This window comes from Pleurodeles waltl, chromosome 5 (assembly GCF_031143425.1).
Source record: "Pleurodeles waltl isolate 20211129_DDA chromosome 5, aPleWal1.hap1.20221129, whole genome shotgun sequence".
Taxonomy (NCBI): Eukaryota; Metazoa; Chordata; class Amphibia; order Caudata; family Salamandridae; genus Pleurodeles; species Pleurodeles waltl.
This window is the reverse complement of record NC_090444.1, coordinates 1,149,445,788-1,149,467,299: the sequence shown is the minus strand read 5'-3', so window position 1 is coordinate 1,149,467,299 and position 21,512 is coordinate 1,149,445,788. Positions and strand designations below refer to the sequence as shown.

General features: G+C 41.2%; 2 protein-coding genes across 4 annotated transcripts in view; one reads left to right on the top strand and one right to left on the bottom strand.

Moving 5' to 3' along the window:
- The window catches only part of MCM9 (minichromosome maintenance 9 homologous recombination repair factor), a 287,879-nt gene that overhangs the window by 121,253 nt on the left and 145,114 nt on the right, over positions 1-21,512 (top strand). The window contains exon 8 of one of the 3 annotated variants that reach the window (XM_069235381.1): positions 5,995-8,190. The exons of the other annotated variants lie outside the window; for them this stretch is intronic. Coding sequence (XP_069091482.1) covers positions 5,995-6,005 — 11 coding nt within the window. The 3' untranslated portion in view covers positions 6,006-8,190. Of the gene's footprint in view, positions 1-5,994; positions 8,191-21,512 lie in introns of those variants that run through there. 3 annotated transcript variants of the gene reach the window in all.
- Positions 17,049-21,512, bottom strand: part of ASF1A (anti-silencing function 1A histone chaperone) — a 42,227-nt gene continuing 37,763 nt past the window's right edge. The window contains exons 3-4 of the mRNA XM_069235382.1: positions 19,765-19,941; positions 17,049-17,479 (exon numbers count right to left, since the gene is read on the bottom strand). Coding sequence (XP_069091483.1) covers positions 17,264-17,479; positions 19,765-19,941 — 393 coding nt within the window. The 3' untranslated portion in view covers positions 17,049-17,263. The remainder of the gene's footprint in view (positions 17,480-19,764; positions 19,942-21,512) is intronic.

The window sequence follows — 21,512 nt, the reverse complement described above, 5'->3', positions numbered from 1 at the left end:
CAAGGCCCTTCTCTTTGTGGCTAGTCTGTCTGGGTCTTAATGAACAATACGACTGCAAAGACTGTATTTGAAATGCAAAGCTGCAGTTATGCTGTAGTTCCAGTAGAGGTCCCCACAGAACAATATGATAGAGGTCCTCACAGTAGAGTGCAATGGAGATTGGGAATAAGAGTGGGTGTGACTTCAACCTAAAAATTACGTATAAAGTCTTGCTACATTAAAGCCTTGTGCTAATTTTTCCAAAGGATAAATATTCCCAAGCTGTTTGATAGTGATGTGTCAACTGCATCTCACTATACAAGTCTTGATTGTTACAAAAGCAAATGTTGACATTTTACTATACCATATGGACTAGCGCTCACTGGGGAATACAAACGTCTAGAAAGTGTTATTTTTTTAGGAAAACGGTTTGTGTATGTATACATGTACAGTGTGAAAACACAGTTACTCAAAGTGAAGGTATCCAATGGCTGACGTGGGCTGGTCCAGTGACCTATATTTTGTGATGCCATAGGCTGGAGCCTTTTTTGAGTGACATTTGAACACACCAGTGGTGAAAGAGTGTTGGATGCCTACTCCAAATGACTTCTTGGTCTGGGAAGTTGCAGGTATATTTATGTAAGGCTTTTTCTTCTTCCCGAAAGAACTCAAACTGGGGTGGGTGCAGAGCACTAAAAGTGTTGTAGATCAATTTGATACCAAGGGTGTACTCCACACTGGATTTTTTTCTTCCACAAGATTACAAAAACTGAGAAATGTACATTCAGTCTAACCTTTACGTATGTAAAATTGCCTGGTCCAGAAAATGAGAGATGGCGAAGAACTCTTGAACATTGTGAGGCGCATTTTCCTCATAACCGCATTTCCTCACTTAATGAAACAGATTGCAAGTTTGATGAAAAGGGCTGATGAAAATTGTGTTTTTCTTACAAAAGCACAAAAGAATGTAGGAGTATTGGAGTGTCTAGACTCTGCCTTTCTCATCTGTTCCGATTAAGATTTTGTTAAACACTACACCTCTAGGATCGCCCCTCAAATTATGTTGAAAAAATGACATCCATGTATTTGGATCCTATCTTTACTTGAATGCAACTCCTATAGCATTGCCTATTATCAACATAAGGAGGAGTGGGTCCCAGTAACTTGCATATTTCACTTTGGTTCCAATAGGGTAAGTCAGCAGTTGGTTCGTTTTAGTAGAAAACCTTCTGCAATAGGCTTGTTGCCATTGAGAATTGCAGATTTTGCACACATGCTCTCTAGTTCCGAAAGGTGATTAGATTTAAGTTACAATATGCTTCTTTTATGGCACTCTGCTCCCGGAAGGGCAAGCAGATGTTGTTAGACAATACAAAACACCATTAAATCAGGTCATCCAGTTTGTGCACGCTTTCCTGTTTTCACTTTTCGAGATTAAGACCTGACGTACACAATAAGATTGTGTATGATGGTAGTAGTTAGCAGCAGGCTCTCACACAGTACATGTCAAAACTGAGACTTTTCTTTTTAATAGAAACAGTGGCTTACAGCAGTGAGATATACTGTTTACTTTCCAAACAAACAATGGGTTTTGCTCCATCTAAGAAACTGGATTATTATTGAGGATGAGTTGACTCAACACCTCAAGGAATAATCCTAGCCCGTGTCAGGGTGAACCCTCAAAGTCACAAAATTACCCTAAGCTCAACACCTCAGTAGCTGTGGAACAGAGCAGAAACGCTTACTTTAGGGCAATTTGTAAATTATTTATGCATTACCAAAACAGTAATAAAGTTAAAACGCGAAACAATTAAAATCATCCCAAAATGAATTAGAAAAATAGCTTACAATTTAACAAACAAATTGACAAAGACTTGCCAAACGGAGGAACTGGTGACATTTTTTAAAGATTTAAGTGACAATAGCAGCATAAAACGCAAAGCACCAAAGATAGTCTATGTCCACAGTAGACCAGGGCCTAGGCACAATTTCAGGCTGACAGCGCTGGAGCGCGAGTCAGATACACCAACCAGAATTCACCTTCTGACCTAGACTTGTCCCAATCCACCACAGGAGTACTCTTAAAAAGCCCCCAGGACTTTAAGGGAGACCAGCAGAGTACCAGGCAGAGGCCAAAAGCAGGCTCTAGTCCAGGTCCAGTTGTGACTGGTGAGCTGCGTACTTCCAGATCAAGGATTTTTGTAGATGTGGTCTTCCTATAGACACACAGGAGATCCGCCAACTGTCTCTTGGAGTCCACATTTTTGTTCTGGGAAGAAGATGAGCTGGTTCAGTTCTTCAAGGCTCCTCGAAGGTCACAGCTGGTCCAGTCGTCTTCTGAAGGTCCAGAGAGTGTTATGAAGTGGGTGTCTGGAAATGCAACATTTATGCCTGGAACTAGCTAGTGGATGGGAATAACTCCTGGACACGCCATAACCAATGGAAAAAGTTCCCAGGGTCAACCTTGACCCACTTTTCAGTTGTTCCTCTTTTCCTTACTTCAAATGTGCCCAAAATGTCAAGTGTCTAAGCACTTTCATGATGGTGAAAGTCTGTGGGGGGATCCTCCTACATATAACCCTAAAATCTAGTTTGGAACAGGTACTGTATACACAACAAACCTAGAGATAGACGTCTGGTAGGACAAAAGGAGTATCCTTCAGCAGCCAGGCAGTGAATACACAAGAATGGTTTTGGTATCATGTTCTCTCTCTTTCAAGTGTGCCCTGAGTGTTATATGTAGCCTTAAAGACAGAATTCTGGTACAACAAATGCGGGGTACTCCAGCCAACAGACACGGGATCCACATGATTTGTCTTGGCGTCCTGTTCTTTCCATTGCAAGAGCGACCCATGTGTTACATGCTGCTTAACAGACCTTTCCTGGAGTATTTGACACTACTGTAAAAACAAGGGCCAGTCCCCACCCTTCATATTCTGTGGAGTTCAGTCGAGTCATCTCAGCCCATTCAGTTCACCCTGTATGCTCCTGTGAGGCATTTCATACCCTTTTCATTCCACATGTTAATAACTGGCTGTGAGAAGCTGAAGTCAGTGCAAATTAGCATACAGTCAAGTAAAAGATAACTTTCTAAAAGTCACTATTCCTTAATATTTATTAAAATCTATAGCAGTGGTTCCCAACCTGTGGTCTGCGGACCCCCAGGGGTCCGTGGAACATTCCCAGGGGGTCCGCAGGTCTCAAGCGTTTTCTTTCAAAGAAAACGAAACGCCCATGCGCCTTCACAACACAATAGAGCTGTGAATGACAGCGCAGGGGTGGCGGGACCAAAATATGATCAGGCCAATCGCCTTTCAGCCTTAGGTACAAGCTGAAGGGTTCATCTGCCTTATTTTATTATCTGCCTGCCTCTGAGTCGCGCTCGTGCGGCAGTGTTTGTGTCCTCTTAGTTTTGGGCCCAGCCCAGCCCATGAGTGTTTTGCTGCCCCCGTGCCTTCTCAACCTTTGGCCAGGAATTCCTAACAGCTGTGCCTCTTGTTCTGAGGCTGAAGAGCGTTCAGACACCTCGGGCCGGCAGGAAGGCAGACACTTTTCCTGATGAGGCGGTGGGCCTGAGAAACAAGTGAGTGTTTGCCCTGGTTTTACATTTATTATTAATTATAAGACAGTTAGTTGAAAATTATTTTGGTATGAGAGCAAAAAGCCTAGTTTCAAAAGAAAGTGGTATTTTTATCATCAAGGTGCATTGTGAAATTTGTGAGAGCAGCAACATGTGTTTTTACTTTCTTTAGGCCAGGGCAGTTTATATCTATAAAAGAGATCCTGTTATATTTTCCATAAATATGCACATTTGATCAGGGATCCTATTTAAATAAGCATTTTCAGCCATAAAAACAGTTGTTGACTGCTAAAGACGCTATACCTGCATGTCTGCATTTAACTTTACAGAAAAAAAGCGTGTTGCACTTCCAGGCTGTCTCCGCATCAGCCTTTCCCCAACTGCAGTAGTAGACATTCAAATTACAGGGTAATTATTACACACATAACAGAGTCTCAAACTTCAAGATTAGATAATGGCTTTTTATTCATCTGTTTTTCATAATTATGTTTCTTTACTATCATGGATTCCCATTTTGATGCTCCAGCTTCTGATGTCCTTTTTTATTTGAATAGTTCACCTTGCTCTGACAGCATTTTCTTATCTTTAGAATAATTACCAGTTTAATATTTAATTCACCCATTTATTGTCAAACACATTGGCATTGTGTGCTGTCACATAAATATGCAAAATAGATAAAAAAATAACCATATAAATAAATAGAAATGACGCAAAAACACTACATGTTTGGTGTCAAGGTTGCATATCAAACGTGGCCTAATGTTAAAGAGCCTCCCACTTTAGTCAGTGACTTTGGTGTGAGATGTACACAAGTTGACCATGACTGGAAGAAACCTCCATCTGGTGGCCATGTAGTGATGAGTAGAGACAAAACAAGCCTTTTAATGTCAGTTTGTTTCATAGTGGTTTCCTCCAGAAAAAAGGAAAGGCTTCTCATTGTAAATTATTTTTTGTAATGGAATTATAATTGTAATTATATAGTGCTTCATACCTCTGCTGTGCTGCTCAAGTACGTACCTGTAGCGTGCTACACCTGCAACCACCATTGGGCAGTGCTTGGTTGGGAAAATGTTAAACAGGACCGGAGAGACCTTTTATTCTACCAGACATTTCCCCACTGAGCTGGAGGCTGTTGTTGAACGTCCAGGCTGATCCTGGCACCTCAGTCGCTTCCCCAGCTCCTCAATATTAATTACAGCAGGCACGGGAGGCTTGGAGAGAGAAAGAGGGCGCGAGGGAGAAGGAAGGTAGAGAGAAAGTGATCAGAGAGGGAGAAGAGGAAAGAAGGGACTAGAAATAGAAAATGGATGGAACGAGAAAGAGCTAGCATGAGGAGACCATGGACGTGGGGCTGGTTTAAACTTTTTTGCATGACGGCTTTTGATTTCTCAGTCCTGCCCTTGTGGTAAGTTGCAGGTTGGCTTGTGGGATTTCTTTTTGTGTCATATGTAAGTGCCCAGAGTAGTCCGTTATCCTTTCTTGCATCATAGTGCTTATGTATGTGATGGTAGAATTAAATTGAAAAATTGCACACAGTCACTTTACATAAATTTAAGTGGAGCTCTAGAACTCAACCAAGGAGTAAGTCAGTGGCATGCACTGAATACAGTCTGAGCACATGTTCTATTATAACATACTTTTTCACAACATTCTGCCCATTTATATGTTGCCTCATGGGGTATGTTTTCATTATAATATTCTTCATAAATCTAATAATTTTAGAGTAGACCTTCTTAAATGGTAAATAGGTAAACCCTGCTAATTCATAGTCATTCAACCCTTTTGTGCAAGGTAGGGTCACCCTTACTGGGCTCTGAAATGAGAATGTGGATGTGCTGTTATTGGTGGAGGCAGGAGCCTTGTGCCGCTAAATAGACCACTGTATGCATACATGCCAATAGACCTGATTCAGGCGCTGTCACACCTGACATTGCCTTTGCTTCAATAGACTTAAATGTGGGAAATACATTCTCCCAAATATTTTGTTTTTATCTAAAATGTTGGCAAGTATGTGTATGTATTTAACTATTCTCACTGTCACATCAGCTGCTTATGCCACGTCCCCTGGCTGCCAGCAAACCATACACAAAACTTCGTTGACACTCTGGTTTAAATTGACTCTCAACCTCAATACATTTAATTTAATACAATCAATATATTTGCATACAAATTGACTTTCTGAAGTGTTCTCACCTAACTCCAACCCTGCTCATATTTTCCCATACTGTTGTGGGAACCTCACTGTGCAGTCAACAATGGACTACTTCCACGATGGAGGCCAAATGAATGAGCTAGCTATGTTTAATTAAACTGAGCAAATGAAATTATCTTAAAGCAGCATTCATAAGATTGTCATATCCATGCATATGATTTGCTAGTGTCCTCTGTCTTTTCCACAAAAGCAGTGCTGATACAGTGTTAAAATCTTCTTACAGGCGCAGCTTGATCTCTAAATGTCAGAGCATATGTAGTCTGGAAACAGCTGATGAGGGCAACCTGTAGTAGGTAAAGTAGTGAAGGTCTATTATGTGCATTACCAAATAGCTTTGCTAGAAATTGATTTCATAACCAAATGTTGTGATTCAACAGACTTGTCATTTGTGGGTATCCTAAACAAACATAAGGACGATGGATCGATGGCTTAAACCTAAGTGGAAAGCCACTGAAGACATCATTGATGGACCATCATGCTCAAAACAAAGTGATTTAAGTCAAAAGAAAACGAAGTGTCGCAAATACGATGTTCAATATTTATCAATGGGTTTCACATGTTCAGGTTCAGAACATGAACAACAACCACAATGCGTGCTATGTTATGAAATTCTGTCAAATGAGGCCATGAAACCTTCTAAATTATGAAGGCACTTGGAAACAAAGCATAGAGAACATGCTACCAAATGCACAGAATTCTTCAAAAATAAAGAGCAAGAGCTCCGACAAAGTAGAAAAATAATTAAGAAAACTGCAATAGGATCATTTAAGGAAAATGCTCTTAAAGCTTCATATGAAGTGTCGATGCTCATAGCAAAAGCTGGAAAACCTCATACCATCGCTGAAGAACTAATAGTACCTGCTGCTACAGCTATGGTGAGTGCAATGGTTGGAGAGAAAGCAGCAAAAGATTTAGAGCCATTATCTAACACCACTGTAAAAAGGCGAATTGACAAAATGTCAGATAACATAAAAGAACAGTTGATTGAAAGGATTTGTAAGAGTTAGTATTATAGCCTACAAGTAGATGAAAGTACGGACATTGCAAATAAATCTCATCTCCTGTGTTACGTTAGATACGAGTTTGAAAGGACCATTATTGAAGATTTACTGTTCTGCCGCTACTTGATACATACCACTGCTGAAGAGGTCTTCAGCACTTTCAATGAATTTCTGACATCAAATGGAATTCAGTGGTCCAAATGCATAGGAATCAGCACAGATGGGGCTCGTGCTATGTCTGGGAGACTAACTGGACTTGTTGCACGAATAAGGGAAATGAACTCTTCAGTTGTATGGCATCATTGTTGCATTCATAGAAAATCATTAGCCACTAAGAAGATGCCAGAGGAATTAAAAAAGGTCTTGAATGAGTCAGTCAAAATTGTTAATTTTATCAAAGCTAGGTTACTAAATTCAAGGCTTTTTGAGCAGCTTTGTCAGTCCATGGATAGTGATCATCGTCAGCTTTTGCTGCATACAGAAATCTGATGGCTGTCATGTGGTAGAGTTTTGTCTCTGCTTTTTGAATTGAGAGATGAAATCAGAGTATTCTTCACTGAACTGGAATCTCCGTTTGCACTTGATGAGCGCTTACATGACTATACTTGGTTAGCCATGCTGGCGTATGTGGCAGACATCTTCACTCACTTAAATGTACTTAATTTGAGTATGCAAGGAGTTGGCATCACAATATTTAATGTTGAAGACAAGATTGAGGCAATGATAACAAAGTTAGACTTGTGGGCTCGTTGCTTATTACAAAGAAATGTTGATTCTTTTCGAAACCTGAAGACGTCTTGGAATCTGCTGATAATGAATTAGCAAAAGAAGTCTTGGATTTTTTTATCCAGCATCTCCAAGATATGTGGTGTAGTTTTTGTCAGTACTTTCCACTTCCAGATGAAAGCAAAAACTGGATTAAAGATCCTTTCAATTTAGATATTGACAATTTAATGGGGCTGACATCAGCTGAAGAAAATGGTTTGATTGAAATCTCCACAGATAGTGCACTTAAGCTTCAATTTAAAGAAAATTCTCTGGTGAATTTTTGGCTGTATGTACGAAAAGATTATCCTGAATTAACCCACAAAGCACTGAAGGTTTTACTACCTTTCCCCACCACATATTTATGTGAAAAAGCTTTCTCAGATCTTATGTACTTAAAAAATAAATACAGAAATTGCTTGGAAAATGCAGAATCTGATCAGATTTTTGCATATTTTTCAATATAAAATAATAAAAGCTTTAGTAATTAGAGTATTTATTTGGTGTGTACTAGTTTGTGTATCTTTTGCGTATTACTGTTTTAATGTTTGAAATTTAAATCGTACAAATTGGTTGAGGGTCCCTGGCTTCCAGTACTGATTCACTGGGGGTCCTCGGGAGTCAAAAGGTTGGGAACCAATGATCTATAGTCATCATTGAATTGGAAATTTAATAACTATTAAAAATGTTGTTTAATCTATTTTCTAGTTGGACTCGTTCCTGGAATACATTGTTAGTATTTTAATCTGTAATCTGGTTTTCAACATCGGATAGCTAGGCCTGCCTACAGTGAAAATAGCTTTTGTGTGCTGGTCACTGTAAGGGCTGGTTATCATTACATTTCTACACATTCTACTTCTAAATACTATTCACTGTGCCTTCCGGACTACAAGCCTGCATGTTGTGAGTTATTATTATTTAAAAGCAAGGTTTTTATTTTTTATTAACCAAAATGTTTTTTTTTTTTTTTAAGTTTTGTGGTCACAGCTAGAAACAATAGCAGTATTACCATTGACTCAACTCATACAAGTATCATATATTACCTTCTGAATTACATTGCAGCTTATCACATGGTGATCTCACCAACCCTTTACCCCATTCCTAAGGGTTAGTATGATATCGCTGGAGTCCCTTTCGTCAGGTATTGTAGAAGGAAGTCCCACATAGATTCAAAGTCTTTGTAGTCTTAAGACATATTGCATGTCAATTGTTCCATGGCCATAATGTTCTAAGGTCTTGCCTGCCACTGGGCAATATGCAGGGGTTCTTTTTTCTTCAAAAAGGTGCCGTTGTGGTTTTTGCAGCTCCCAGCCAGTTCCATATCATTATTTTGTCTTCCTCGAGTTGATAGTGCATGTTGTATATCTGTATCCCTAGAGCTAGGAATGCAAGTGTTTCTGGGAGTAGATAGCCCAATACTGTTCTCATGCCAGATAAAACATCTCCCCAAATGGGTCTAATCTTGGAAAATTCGCACTGAATGCAAACTATCCTGCCCAGTGGATCACAATCCCTCCAACATTTCGTATTGACTGTAGGATGGAATCTGTTAAGTTTTACTGGCAATATATATTTGTCAAATATACTTTTGCAATTTGCCTCCCTTCCCAAAGTTTACTGTGTTACTTTAAGGCTTCTCCATATCTTTGGCCACAGCACTCTACCTAACACAGTATCCCATTTGTCCATTGTAGGGGCCGGTTTTATCTAGTGTTGTATCTATGAGGAGTTGGTACTATGCAGGATTATTTTCCTTGTCCCCAGTAGCTCTGCACACAAACTTCTCCATGGGAAGGAGCTCTCTAATGCTTGCTACCATAATGAAGGGATTTTGTACCCTGCGTCTAAATGTAATATCTCACTTTCATTGAGACAGAATTCTTTTTTACAGTCGTTGAAGCTTTTAATGTGACCCTTATTAAACATATACCTCAGCATGTAACAATAACCCTATTACCAGCTGTTGAATGAGCCCGCATCAGTGTTGGAGTAAGTGAAGGATTAAAATGCACAGGAGTGTGGAAGGAGGGATATATAGTTAACTTAAGTTGTTCCTTCACCTAGTCCAAGCCCATTTGTGTTCTCTTTGTGGATGTACTAGGTTTTACAGTAAGCAGTCTGTCGGGGATTCCATACCAAGTACCACAGGAGGGCCCAAAGACTGCCCTATCCATTTGCATCTATATTTTCTCATATTCTTGTGAGTTCCAGTCAGCAAGGACTGTCAACTGTGCTGCTTTGTAATAGGTGTGCATATCCGGAAGAGCATGCTCTACACTTTCTCTTGGTCTGCACACTACCTTACATCTGACTTTGGGTCTCCTCCGCCCCCAGATGTATTTCAAAATCGTACTCTTGAGTTTAGCTAAGGAGGTCAGAGGCGTCAACTCTGGTAAGGTCTGAAACAGAAATAGCAGCCTAGGAACAATATTGATTTCAATGGTTTTAATTCTTTCCAGCCAGGACAGTGGTAGATCGGCTAGCATCGCAGGATTCCTCATATTTCTGTTAGGAGAGGTAGGAGGTTAAGTTTATACATATCCGTTACTTCTAATGATAATTTTATCCTTAGACAGGTAATTTCTCCTGAAGCCCACCAAAAACTTGAGTGTTCATTAATTTCATCCATCATTTGCTTTGTGAAGGTCAGGTTCAGGATCCCTGACTTGGAAGCATTAATCTTAATGCCACAATCTTTGTCAAATAGATCTTGGTGGTTTTGCACTTGGAGAGAGATTTTATTTGATCCATCAGGGTCAGGATCTCACCGTCAGCAAGAAGCATCATTTTATGCTCACTTGTCCAAAGCGTAGTGAGCAGAGAGTGACTCTGTTTTGTGATTTTGCCATTTTAATCTCCTCCTTTACTTTCTCTTTGTTTTGGAAATTATGAAATGTCACTAGCGTAACTTGAGGTCTGTTTGAGTCAGCAGAAGGGCTGGATTCGACTGTGTGCAGTGTGATTGTTCCCAACTCTGTCCCCAGCAGCATGATAGAGAAGCCTATCACAAAAGTTTGTATACTTGCTCTTTCCCTAATGCATTATATTTGAATGTTGTCTCTTTGAGCCTGGTTTGCAGGGTCTTGAGTTTCCAGTTTTTCTTCACTTTGGCCAACTAAGGTGTTACAACTGTCCTCCAGGGCTCCACTCTTCTCATTTAGTGAGTTGATCTGCCCTTCCATTTCAACAGTGCGTGTGCCAGACAAACCAATATCACTCTGGAGTGTGCCAGAATTTCTCCCAGGTCTGCAAGTGAGGCTCCGAGTTCTTTAATGATATAATTGTTTAGGTTTTTTTTTTCTGGAGTTTGACTTTGAAGGATTGTAGGCTGGCCAGGAGATCTGTTTTGGTTAAGGCCAAGGTGGGCGTTGCACATTTCGCTTGCTGTCTTAGAGAGGTTCTCTCCTTGGTGTCTTGTTTATTCCAGTTACTCCCCTCTACTAAATTAGACCAATGGTCCCTCATTACCAACTCTCAGCCACTTTCTTCAGCTCAAGTGCAGCTATAACAGATATACATTTGTTAAAATGGGAAGAGAAGTAAATTGACCATAATGCAGCATTTTCTATATATAGTATAGTTTCTGCTCCTTCCAAGAGTTGCAGTTCTTATGGATACTTCTAACCACACTTTTACTTACCTATAAAATATCACTAAGTGCCATATTTACTCCAGAAAATTTGAAACTGAATTGCACCCATTCGCCGGTAGATGCAATTGTATGGATTCATTCTACCACAGAGTGACAAGCAGGGCAGCTATAAGTACCACCTCTGTGTACATTTTTTTCTTTCTGTGGCTTTGTAGGCAGATCTGAAGTTCACCCCAACCAATTTCTTGTCAGATGATTAGGTTTTTTTCCTCGAAATTCTGCTTTATCCAGTGTCCTCCTAAAACTGCATGGTTTAGGCCATGTAGTGTCTGTGACAAAAAATATCTGTGACAGATCCCCACGAGATGTGCCTCTGGTATTTGAGTTCAGGGCACAGGAATTTGTTGTTATGTATCTGAACATGCTCCAAGAACACATAACAAAGATGTATGTCCCCAAACACCGAAAGAAGTCTTGGAAGTCCCGTTCCATCAAAGTGGAAGGCGCGGACTCGTTCCTGGTTTCAAATTGTTCCCACGAAAGATACTCCTCGTCGTCCAAGTCTTCCGGTATGTCGAAGATGAAGCACAACAGGCCAAGTGGGACTCATTCCACCACTCAGCCTGAGATGTTGCAGAGATCTCAGGGTGCCCCTGGGTCTCGTTCCTACTTCCCCGCCATAGAGTTGATTAGGCAATTGATCCCAATATACCCAGTTTCCGGGGCAGTCATTGACATCGCAACAAACTGAGGAATTTGGGGAGGCCATGTTGCAGATCTTTGGCACTGTTCCGGCTCTCGCTGGTGTGTCGTCAGACCCCAAGTAAGTGCACACGCCTTCATTCGGATTCCTGCCGGCATGTCCATCTTCAGAGCCAACTGTATCAATAGAAACCGCATTAGGTTCCACTCTGGTGCCGGAGCCGGCTTCTGTCGGACACCAAAATCAACGCCAGTCCCTCTGACATCGACACAGCCCCAACGCTGCTGGAAGAAGACCCCATTTCTATAGTACTATCTGACTCTGAGACAATTCATTTTGGCCCTGACCGAAATCAAGCCTGACGCCATACTGACACCTGGTCCCAGTTCAGCCCGACTCTGGCTAAGCTGCACCTGTTCCTCGTAGCCGCACCCCAGTGCTACATCTTCTTTGTTCCAACTCTTATTGGAGTCAACCACCATTTGGTGATGACGATGGAGATGATCAGGATTATGTTCCCCAATACCATGATGATCGCAATCTGTACATGGATTTGCACAAGGCCAGTGGGTTAGACACTTCCCGAGATGCTGGTTGTTTTTGTCTCCTGGGCCACTAAAGGAAGAGAGTGACTTTTTAGCTGTGGTGAGGAGACAGGCAGCGGAGTAATCAGACTTAAGGTGCCAACTATGGAAGCCAAAACTAAGTCTTAACAGAAGTTTTGCAGCCTGGACAAACTTCCTATGATCCTCTTTGAACATTCCGTGAAGCACTGATGGACACCTTAATGGACTCCTCTAAGCATTGTTCCTGCACCCCCTAAACCTTGTTAATGGCCTAGACGAACCCACTTCACCCTTTACCTCAGGGTTTCCTTGGCTCACTGTACAGAAACGATGACAGCTCAAGCTCCTGGCCCCCACATACAAGGCGGTACACAACTGCAGACCTGCCTACTTGAAGCATTGGCTGAACTTCCATCAGCCCACCAGACACCTCCGCTCCCCTTTCTCTAACCCTCACCCTCGCATCCGATGTAACAAATGAAGAGGTCACTCCTACCTAGCAGGGAATCCATGGAATGAGCTACCCTTTAATCTACGGACCTCCTCTTCTCTTCAAGAGTTCTGAAAGTCCCTGAAGACTTAACTATTCGGCAAATCAACTGGACCCTGCCAGCGCCTGGATACCCGCACGGTTGACAAGAGGCATTCTACTGATTGATTGCCCAAGGGTGAACAGACAGGTTGACAGGAGACCCTGGCTTCTGGATGCAGCACCAAACACCAGAAAGGCTGGTGGTTCAGGCTTTCACCAGCAGGGTGAACCACAATTAATTTTTTACACCTCCCCTGGACAAAGCCAAAAAGAATCCAAGCATTCAGGAAACTAATGTCTTCCTCGATTAGTTGAGCCCTCCATTAAGTCAATGCAGCTGTTTCTGGGGAGAAATTCAGATGGTTTTTGGGACATCGTTGACGAATCTTGGCAGCAGTTCCTGAGGAATTTTGGGCCAACCAGGCTTAGACCATAGGAATTGGTCAGAATTCCGCCAAATATATTATCCACTGTGGTCTGGGAACTACTGACTTTTTGGGCAGGACAGTCAGCACTAGTGCGGTGCTTCAATGTTGCACTTCAATGAGATCCATAGACTTCTCTGGTGACATATAGGCCTCTTTGATGGCTATGGTATTTGACGGATCCCACCTGTTTGGTGAGAAGACTTATTCAGCATTGCAACACTTCAAAGAAAGCAGGGTCATGGCACACTCCTTAGGTCTTTCCATTCTGGCAAGACAGCACCCTCAGCCGATACACATCCTGTGGAGGTACTTCAGAGGTACGGAGTACCATCAGTGCCAAGGCTCACCACCTCTGCAATAGGCAACCCAGCCTTTTCAGGGTTGGGGATCAAGCACACAATGTCCAAGCCACCAGAGGCAGCAAACGTCCCGGTTTCCCACTGCTGCTGCATCAGCCTCCAAGCTGCTTTAGTTTGCCCTCAGTGGCACACAACCACCCTATGGGAGGCTGTATCAGACATTTCAACTGTGACAAAATATAACATGGATCAGGTTGGTCCTTTAGATCTTTCTACGAGGCTATTCTCTGCCCTTCCTTTTCGCCCTGCTGTATCTTTCACCCACATCAGAGCATCTTTTAGAAGAGCACTTATCCACTTTGCACCAAGAAATGCAAATTCTTGGCCAAAGGTGCCATAGCAAGGGTACTGCCGCGGGAAATAGGGCAGAGGCTGTTAACTCCTGATATCTGCTTGCGCTGAGCTAGATCATTGCCTCTGAATGCCTTCTAGATGACTAGATGGTGGCTTTGAACCTGCAGAACATTTACTTTCATGTACTCGTCCTGGAGTCCCACAGACTCTACTTGTGATTCAAGGTGGGTAGGAGCATTTTCAACTTGCCATGTTCCCCTTCGGCCTCACCAGATCTCCTTGTGTGTTCATGAAAGTGATGGCAGGGGTCGCAGCACACCTTCGGAGTGCGGGTATTCCAGTTTTCCACTACCTCAACAACTTGTTGTTGAAGGCCTTGGGGTTTACTATCAACATATTGGTGTCACACCGGACTCCTTTGCAGGGGCTCCTTTCATTGGAACCACCCTTGATGTTGTGCAAATTCGGGCCTTCCTTCCACCACAAGTTCAGAATGTTTGGGCTATGATACTGATGTTTTAGCTTTGTACCTGAATCTCTGTGAAAGTGGGTCTGAGGCTTCTGAACCTCTTGCACCATTATCATCGATTTTGTAAGGTGGATTATGCAGGCTCTGCATTGGAACCTGAAGTCTCAGTAGACCCAGCAGCAGAGAAATCTGTTGGGATCCATCCAGGTTTCAGGGAAGACTGCACAAGACCTGAGTGGTAGCTGCTCAACCGTCATTGGACCAGAGATAGATCCCTCTCACTTCCCCCATCAAGAGCTGACAGTAGCATCATTGCCGGGAAAGGGAGGGGGTCATCTGGGAGAGATGGAGATCAGAGGACTCTGGTCGTCATTAAGAGACCCTTCTCCATACCAACCTGTTGGAGTTGCAGGTCATTTGCTTGGTCTTGAAAGCCTTCATACAGTCCATCAAACAGAGGCTGGTTCAGGTTCTTATGGACAACACCACCATGCTGCAAATAGGATGGGTAGGGTCCTGGGCCCTGTGCAAAGAGGCTGTGGAGCTGGCTGGAGCGTCAGGGCATTTCCTTGGTTATTAACCATCTGGCGGGATCTTTGAGTGCCAGGGTGAATGCACTTAGCTGGGTGTATCACAAATGGTGTTTTCATACATGTGTGGCACAGGATATCTTCCAACAATGGAGAGAACCCTGGCTAGATCTTTTTGCCACTGCTGAGATTACGCATTATCAAACTTTTTGCACAATGAAGTTTTCTAAGAAGGCTTCCACCTGGAGATGCATTCCAGATCGAGTGGAGTAAGGTATTGCTGTACACCCTTTTGGCGCTGCCTCACCTGCTCTGAGTTCTGAAGATGATCACAAATAACCTGAGCCAAGTCATCCTAGTGGCTCCAAATAGGACAATAAGACTGTGGTTAAAAGCATTTACCCTCCAGGAGGACCGCCTCTCACAGTAGCAGGGCCCTACACCCAACCCAGTGCAATGTGCAAATCCATGTATTGTGACAGAGTGGCAGCAGTTGATTATGTTCTATCTTTCTCCCAAAGTTGTGGATGTCATCCTTGTTGTCAGGCATCCCTCTGCCAAGTCAGTCTATGCTGGATGCTGGGACAGGTTTATGGCCTGGTATGCCATATGCAACAGGGACCCATTTCAAAAGTACTGGATATTTTGTTGATTGTCTTATCTCTAGCCCAGCAAGGTCTTACACAGGGCACCATTACCTTTTTATTTTTGTTGGACCAATGTCTGTTAAAGTCCCCTGTTGTGATCAGGTTTCTAAAAGGTCTGACCCTAATTTTTTAATGCAGTTTTTGGGGCAAAGAAAGGCAAGGCAGTAGAGAAAAGTACTTAGTCAGGAGGGACAGTACTTTGTATTAAGATCTGCTACGCAATGGCCAAAAAGCAGCCTCTGGAAGGATTGAGGGCCCATTAAGCCAGGGCCAAGGCTGCTACCACTGTATTTGCATGTGGTCTGCTTGTTCTTAACATGTCAGTCTGCAAGGTGGACATCAGTGCACAAATTCACACACGGCATTTCAGACGTTGGCTCCTGCAGGACATTTTGATCTCAACCACTGCACAGACCCACCACCGTGGGAGGTACTTTTTTGGGATTTCTTCTAAACATGAGGAATCTCCTGTTAGAAGTTTCCATCAGAAGAACAACTTTGATAATACTCCAGTTATTTGGAATGATTTCCTTTCTAATCTCAATAGGTTTTAGTTTAGGATCTGTACCCTCGTACCTGAAATTATTGTTGGGCTATGCGTATGAGTATGCTAAAAAGAGTCTAGAAAGAGACTGATATCAGCCTGCCTGTCACTTCTGTGGCAAAATAAAGTTGGTGCAGAGCAGCACAACGCCACCTACCAGTGTGCTGGAGCAATGCTGTTTTAAATACTCCACATTCAGCTTGGGAAAATCTAGAGATGAGGAATCTGCACCTAGAGTATTCACAAGAAAAAGCATTACCAGGGGGGTAAGGAACTTGTTCATTTATGCCAAGGGATTTGTAAAAATTCCCTGATAAGTAGAGTACTAGAATAACTACAGGTTAGTAAGCTGTCCTTACACCACCCCACCTAGAATGTGCAGCATTGCGCATAATCAACTTGTTTTTTAGAAAATCACTTTTGGGTTAACCAGGGGTAGACATTTCTGACGTTATCCATTTTCTTTAAGATAATGTACAGTATATAAACTGTCAGCACAGAATGAACAACTGGATCAGATATTGGCAGCTTGGAAACATCTGAAACCATCCATATACTTCATTAATTTCCACAGCATGTGCAACAGGTGATCCATTTTTAAGAACACCTCACTGCTTCACGTTTACTGTTGAACAATCTGCTGTCATCCTAAACACACCACATAGATGGAAGGCCTCCAAAGAGGCATCGGATCGGGCCACTGTAATGCTGGCACTGGGCATGTACTGAGGAAATACCTTGCAATGTACTATTTACAATATACTGCTCTATCAGGCTAATAAGAGGAACAAAAACACATTTGGTTTTTAGTGCACATGTAAATGAAACTTCATAATAGAAAAGAACACATATTCAAAAATAGTTGTATTTATATTCCACATTTTTTTCTCAAATACATGTTTTTTTTTAATAAACTTTCTACAGACTTAAGCAATTGCTCACATTGTACATAGGACAATGCAACATGGTCTTAAGACGAAAGTTTGTTTTTGCTGTCTGTGTTTTGTTAGCAGTTTTGTCTTTTTTACAGGCCTGTTGCTGTAAAAGAGGAATTGCCAATAGTCACATGCAGTCCATGTGCGATTCTAACATGACGTTGAGTGAATTTTCAGATGTAGGTGGCCACACCTTCGATGCAGAAGGCAGGACGTCTGAAGAAAGCAAGGATTGTAAATTAGGATTGCTGCTGTCCATGTCTTCCAGTTTCTCGCTGTTGTCTTCCCAATTGATGTGGAACCGGGTAACCCTCGGATTTGATGCCAAAATATTTCTCTGAAGCTGGTGAGAGAGGGAGAAATAGAAACCTTGTCAACTTTGCAACCTATAGAAAGCAAATAAATGAAAACTGTAGGTGCATGTAAGCTCATTCGGTACAGGCTGAGGCATCAATGATGAGAATATATATATGTATAAAATACATATATACATATATATATATATATATATATATATATATATATATATATATATATATATATATATATATATATATATATATATAAAATACTACTTGAAGTAAAGTTCAGTGCCCAAACCAAAATACTTCTCAGATCAAAAACCACCTAAGAAATTAATATGCATGAGTTCACTGAAGACTTCTTGTAGAAATTCCATCTCATATTTTAACAATATCCTTTTGAATAACTACAGTACAACTTCAACGTCATCTAAATGTTGCTGTGCTAACTCCAACTCCTTTACTCTAGATGAGACATTCCTCAGCAAAACTACTGCTGTCTGAAAACCTGAAATTTCTTTCCACAACTATAAGAAAGTGACATATCTTGGCCAAGGACTTCCTTTCCTCTAGGATCATCAATCACATTATCAAACAATGTAAATATTTCTCTTGGTTCCCCCACACTGACAAAAAAAAACCTCTGCACCAACCTAAATAATATGCAAAATGTTCAATTTCCAAATTGATACCTTTGTCCACTCTGGCATCTATAATCAAACATTTGAGTCCAGATGTTCCACTGCCACCCTTTAGAGAAGCATATCAAACAAGTAAAAAACTGCACTTTACAGTTAACATAAAATGCCCTTTGACCATCCTTCACCAAAGATCATACAGACAAAATGACAACACCAGTTATCAGTGTCAATGAGCGCCTTCTTCCTTTCTAGTTTAGCATCCAGGTCTTTAAAACCTTTAATCTTTAGTGCCATGTTAAGAAAATCATCCTTTGATCAATCTGTTTTATCCTAAATAAAAGCTGCTAGTGGAACTGCCATTGAGCTCAAAGTTACCTGGAACAAGTGTTGTCTCCCGAATCTAGCTTCATATATTTTTTTTGTTGATTTCCCAAATTATTTTAGTGGTACTTGGACTAACTCTAATCATCTATTTCCTGATTGTACTAGATAAATAACAGTGGCACTGCTACAAATGTAGGATTATGCGGAGCACTTTGAAAACCAAGTCAAATGTGTCCCTTGAGTGGCTATGGCGTTTCTGGCACCAGATAGTTAGCTAAATAACAAAAAGTAATTGGTTGAATTGGCAACATGTGAAAAACAATACTAAGAGACTGGGAAACAGTTAAAAATAACTTAAAAGTGCAGTACTATAATAGAGAAACTAAGGGCCTGATTTAGAACTCGGCAGATGGGTTACTCCGTCACAATGATGACTGATATCCAGTACACCGGAATCTAAATCTTATTCTATTTTATGGGATTCAGATTTCGAAGGCCAGACATCAGTCACCATTGTGACAGAGTAACCCATCTGCCAAGTTCTAAATCAGGCACTAAGTTTTGTTTGTGATACAAGAACCAGCACACATTTCTCTGCCTATAACTTAGCACCAGCCAATTAATGAAAACTGATTTCAATATTTTGTTTTAAAGTGCTGCCAAACAGTTGGCTGAAAAATCAAAAAACAACCAGGCAGCGTCAAATAAAAATGCTACCAGGATAGCAAGGACAACCAACAGATTTGGCTACCCTTGTCAATGTTATCATTATTTTGTCCTTGTCTAGGCAAATTTAAGTGTCATTTGTCATAGGACTTTTCTAAGTCTGTTTGATTCTGTTTTTTTTAAAGTGCATCCACTGAAATTAAAGCACTTCACCCCGAGTCTCAATAGAGAAGATAAGTAGTAGCAGAGGTCACCTGCAGTGACCTTGCTACTTCTTACATTCTATGAATAACTCTGACTGTTTTTGCGGTGCAGTGGGGAACAATGGTCTAATCTGGGAGCATGATAAGTCCAATTTAATAAGAATTATCTGAAACACATTTAAACTGCATCTTAGGAGGAGTAAAGCTATTGCACAACCCTTCACTTGGATAAGAGTAAGTTGTTGATGGCTGTGATAGTCCTTATCAAAAATAACTGCAACCTCTGCCTGCCAGACCAAAGTAACAAAAACAAATTACAGCACAATCAAGTCGTAATAAAAAAAAGTACCCAGTAAAAACGTCCTCTTATCGTGCCCAGGATGTATTTTATCTTCATTTTAGACCAGGGATATGAGAATGTGCTGTCCGTGAATCCCCAGCTCTCCCAAACCGAAGATCATTTATAAAGATCTTGAGTCATGACCATACTACCTTTGTGAAGTCTGGCTTTACAGGAGGGTTTTCTCTCAGATCTGATTCTGTGTATTCATTGTTCACATAATATCCAACTCGGATAAATTCTTGACCTCGATATGTACATGTAATGAGAACAACTGTGACACCCACTGCATCCGCATCTGGAATGAGTACTGGGTTGGCAGCATCAGCCTGGAAAGAAACACCAAAAAAAAAAAAAAAAGAACTGAGTAGAGTGAACGCCTACACATACAGTTATCCACATTCTGTAAATAACACACCCATGTAAATTATTTTCTGTGGAACTTCAGTCAGGCAAAATGTCGTTGTAGTAGGTACTAGTGCTTTTGGCATTGTCTTGAGACACTGAAGCCCTCCTGCCTTTCATAAGTAGGTGTTGGCAAGAGTCGATTTTGTACTTTTGAATTTCCTTGCATGAACTACCAAATTGTTTTCACTTCCTTATTTTCTTAGTTGATAATCCTGTCTCCTTTAAGGCTTCTCATAAAAGGCACCATAGGAATGGTAGCAGAATACTGGCAAATGATAGAACGAAGAACTAGGAATTCTTGTGAAAAGTAAATGTTTAAGAATTATATCTTGATCTTTTTTCTTAAGTGGATCTGTTATATAGAGTGGTCAATCGGTCCAGCTAGCGGTATTTATAATATCAGCTAAATGAGAGTGCATACGAGGATATTGTTTTACTTTCAATGCGGCCGCCATAAATACTGTTGCACACGATAAAGGATAACTTTCGGTATACATGACAGGGGCCGTGGTTATGGTAACTCCTCACTTAAATCGGGGATGTTGGTAGTTTTAAACAAATGGCATTGGAACGCTATGGTCATATGTAATGGTTAATCTACCTAGTTAATTCCGTTTGTGGTATAAAACTTAGGAGTATTTACAAAAAGTGAGTTTTTGTAAATAGGTTTGCCTGCATTCCACACCCAATATGGCGGCCGCAATTATTGTGACACTTAGTGAATTACACACTTCCGGCATGCATGTTTGGTGGATTGGATTATGGTGTCGACAAATAAGCTATGTGCAATGTCAAGTGAATCTAGGAAGTTCCGTTTGTGGTATGAATTCATTCTGTGAATGGGCTTACTCTTTATGGCAGTTGTGAACATCACCATATCGAGTAAATTACAATCTCCAGTATATGCGGGCAACAGACTTGATGATGGAGCAGTTAAATGTGCGGTTGGCAATGGTAAGTGAATTTAGTTAGTTTTGTTTGTTATATTAATTATATTTAGGGATATTTGCAATATACAAGCTCCTACGAATAGCTTCACTCCTATCCAATATGACAGTTGTGAATATTATAGTTTTGAGTGAGCTATAACTTCCGGTACACGTGATCGGGGACTTTCTATGTTGGCATCTCCTCTAAATCCAATTTGCAACACCGGGACACAAGAAGGTGAGGTATTTAAACTGGGAGTTGCGCATGCTGTTGGTTTTGCAGGATCTCATGCATATTGATATCATTGTATTGATGAAACTGTGGAGGAACTGCCTAAACTGTTCAAACTGCGGAGGAACAAGAGGTATTAAAATGATAATTTTGTCAAATACCATTAGGGGCTTGGCTGTGGCATTTTATTCACATCATGAGAGGTTCATGTTTGTACCAGTGCTTTCACGAATGGCGATACTGTTGTACGGTTTAACTTGTTGAGGCATATGAGACATGTGAATGATAATTTTTATGTACGTTATGAGGATGCCTGGGTGTGGCACGTTTA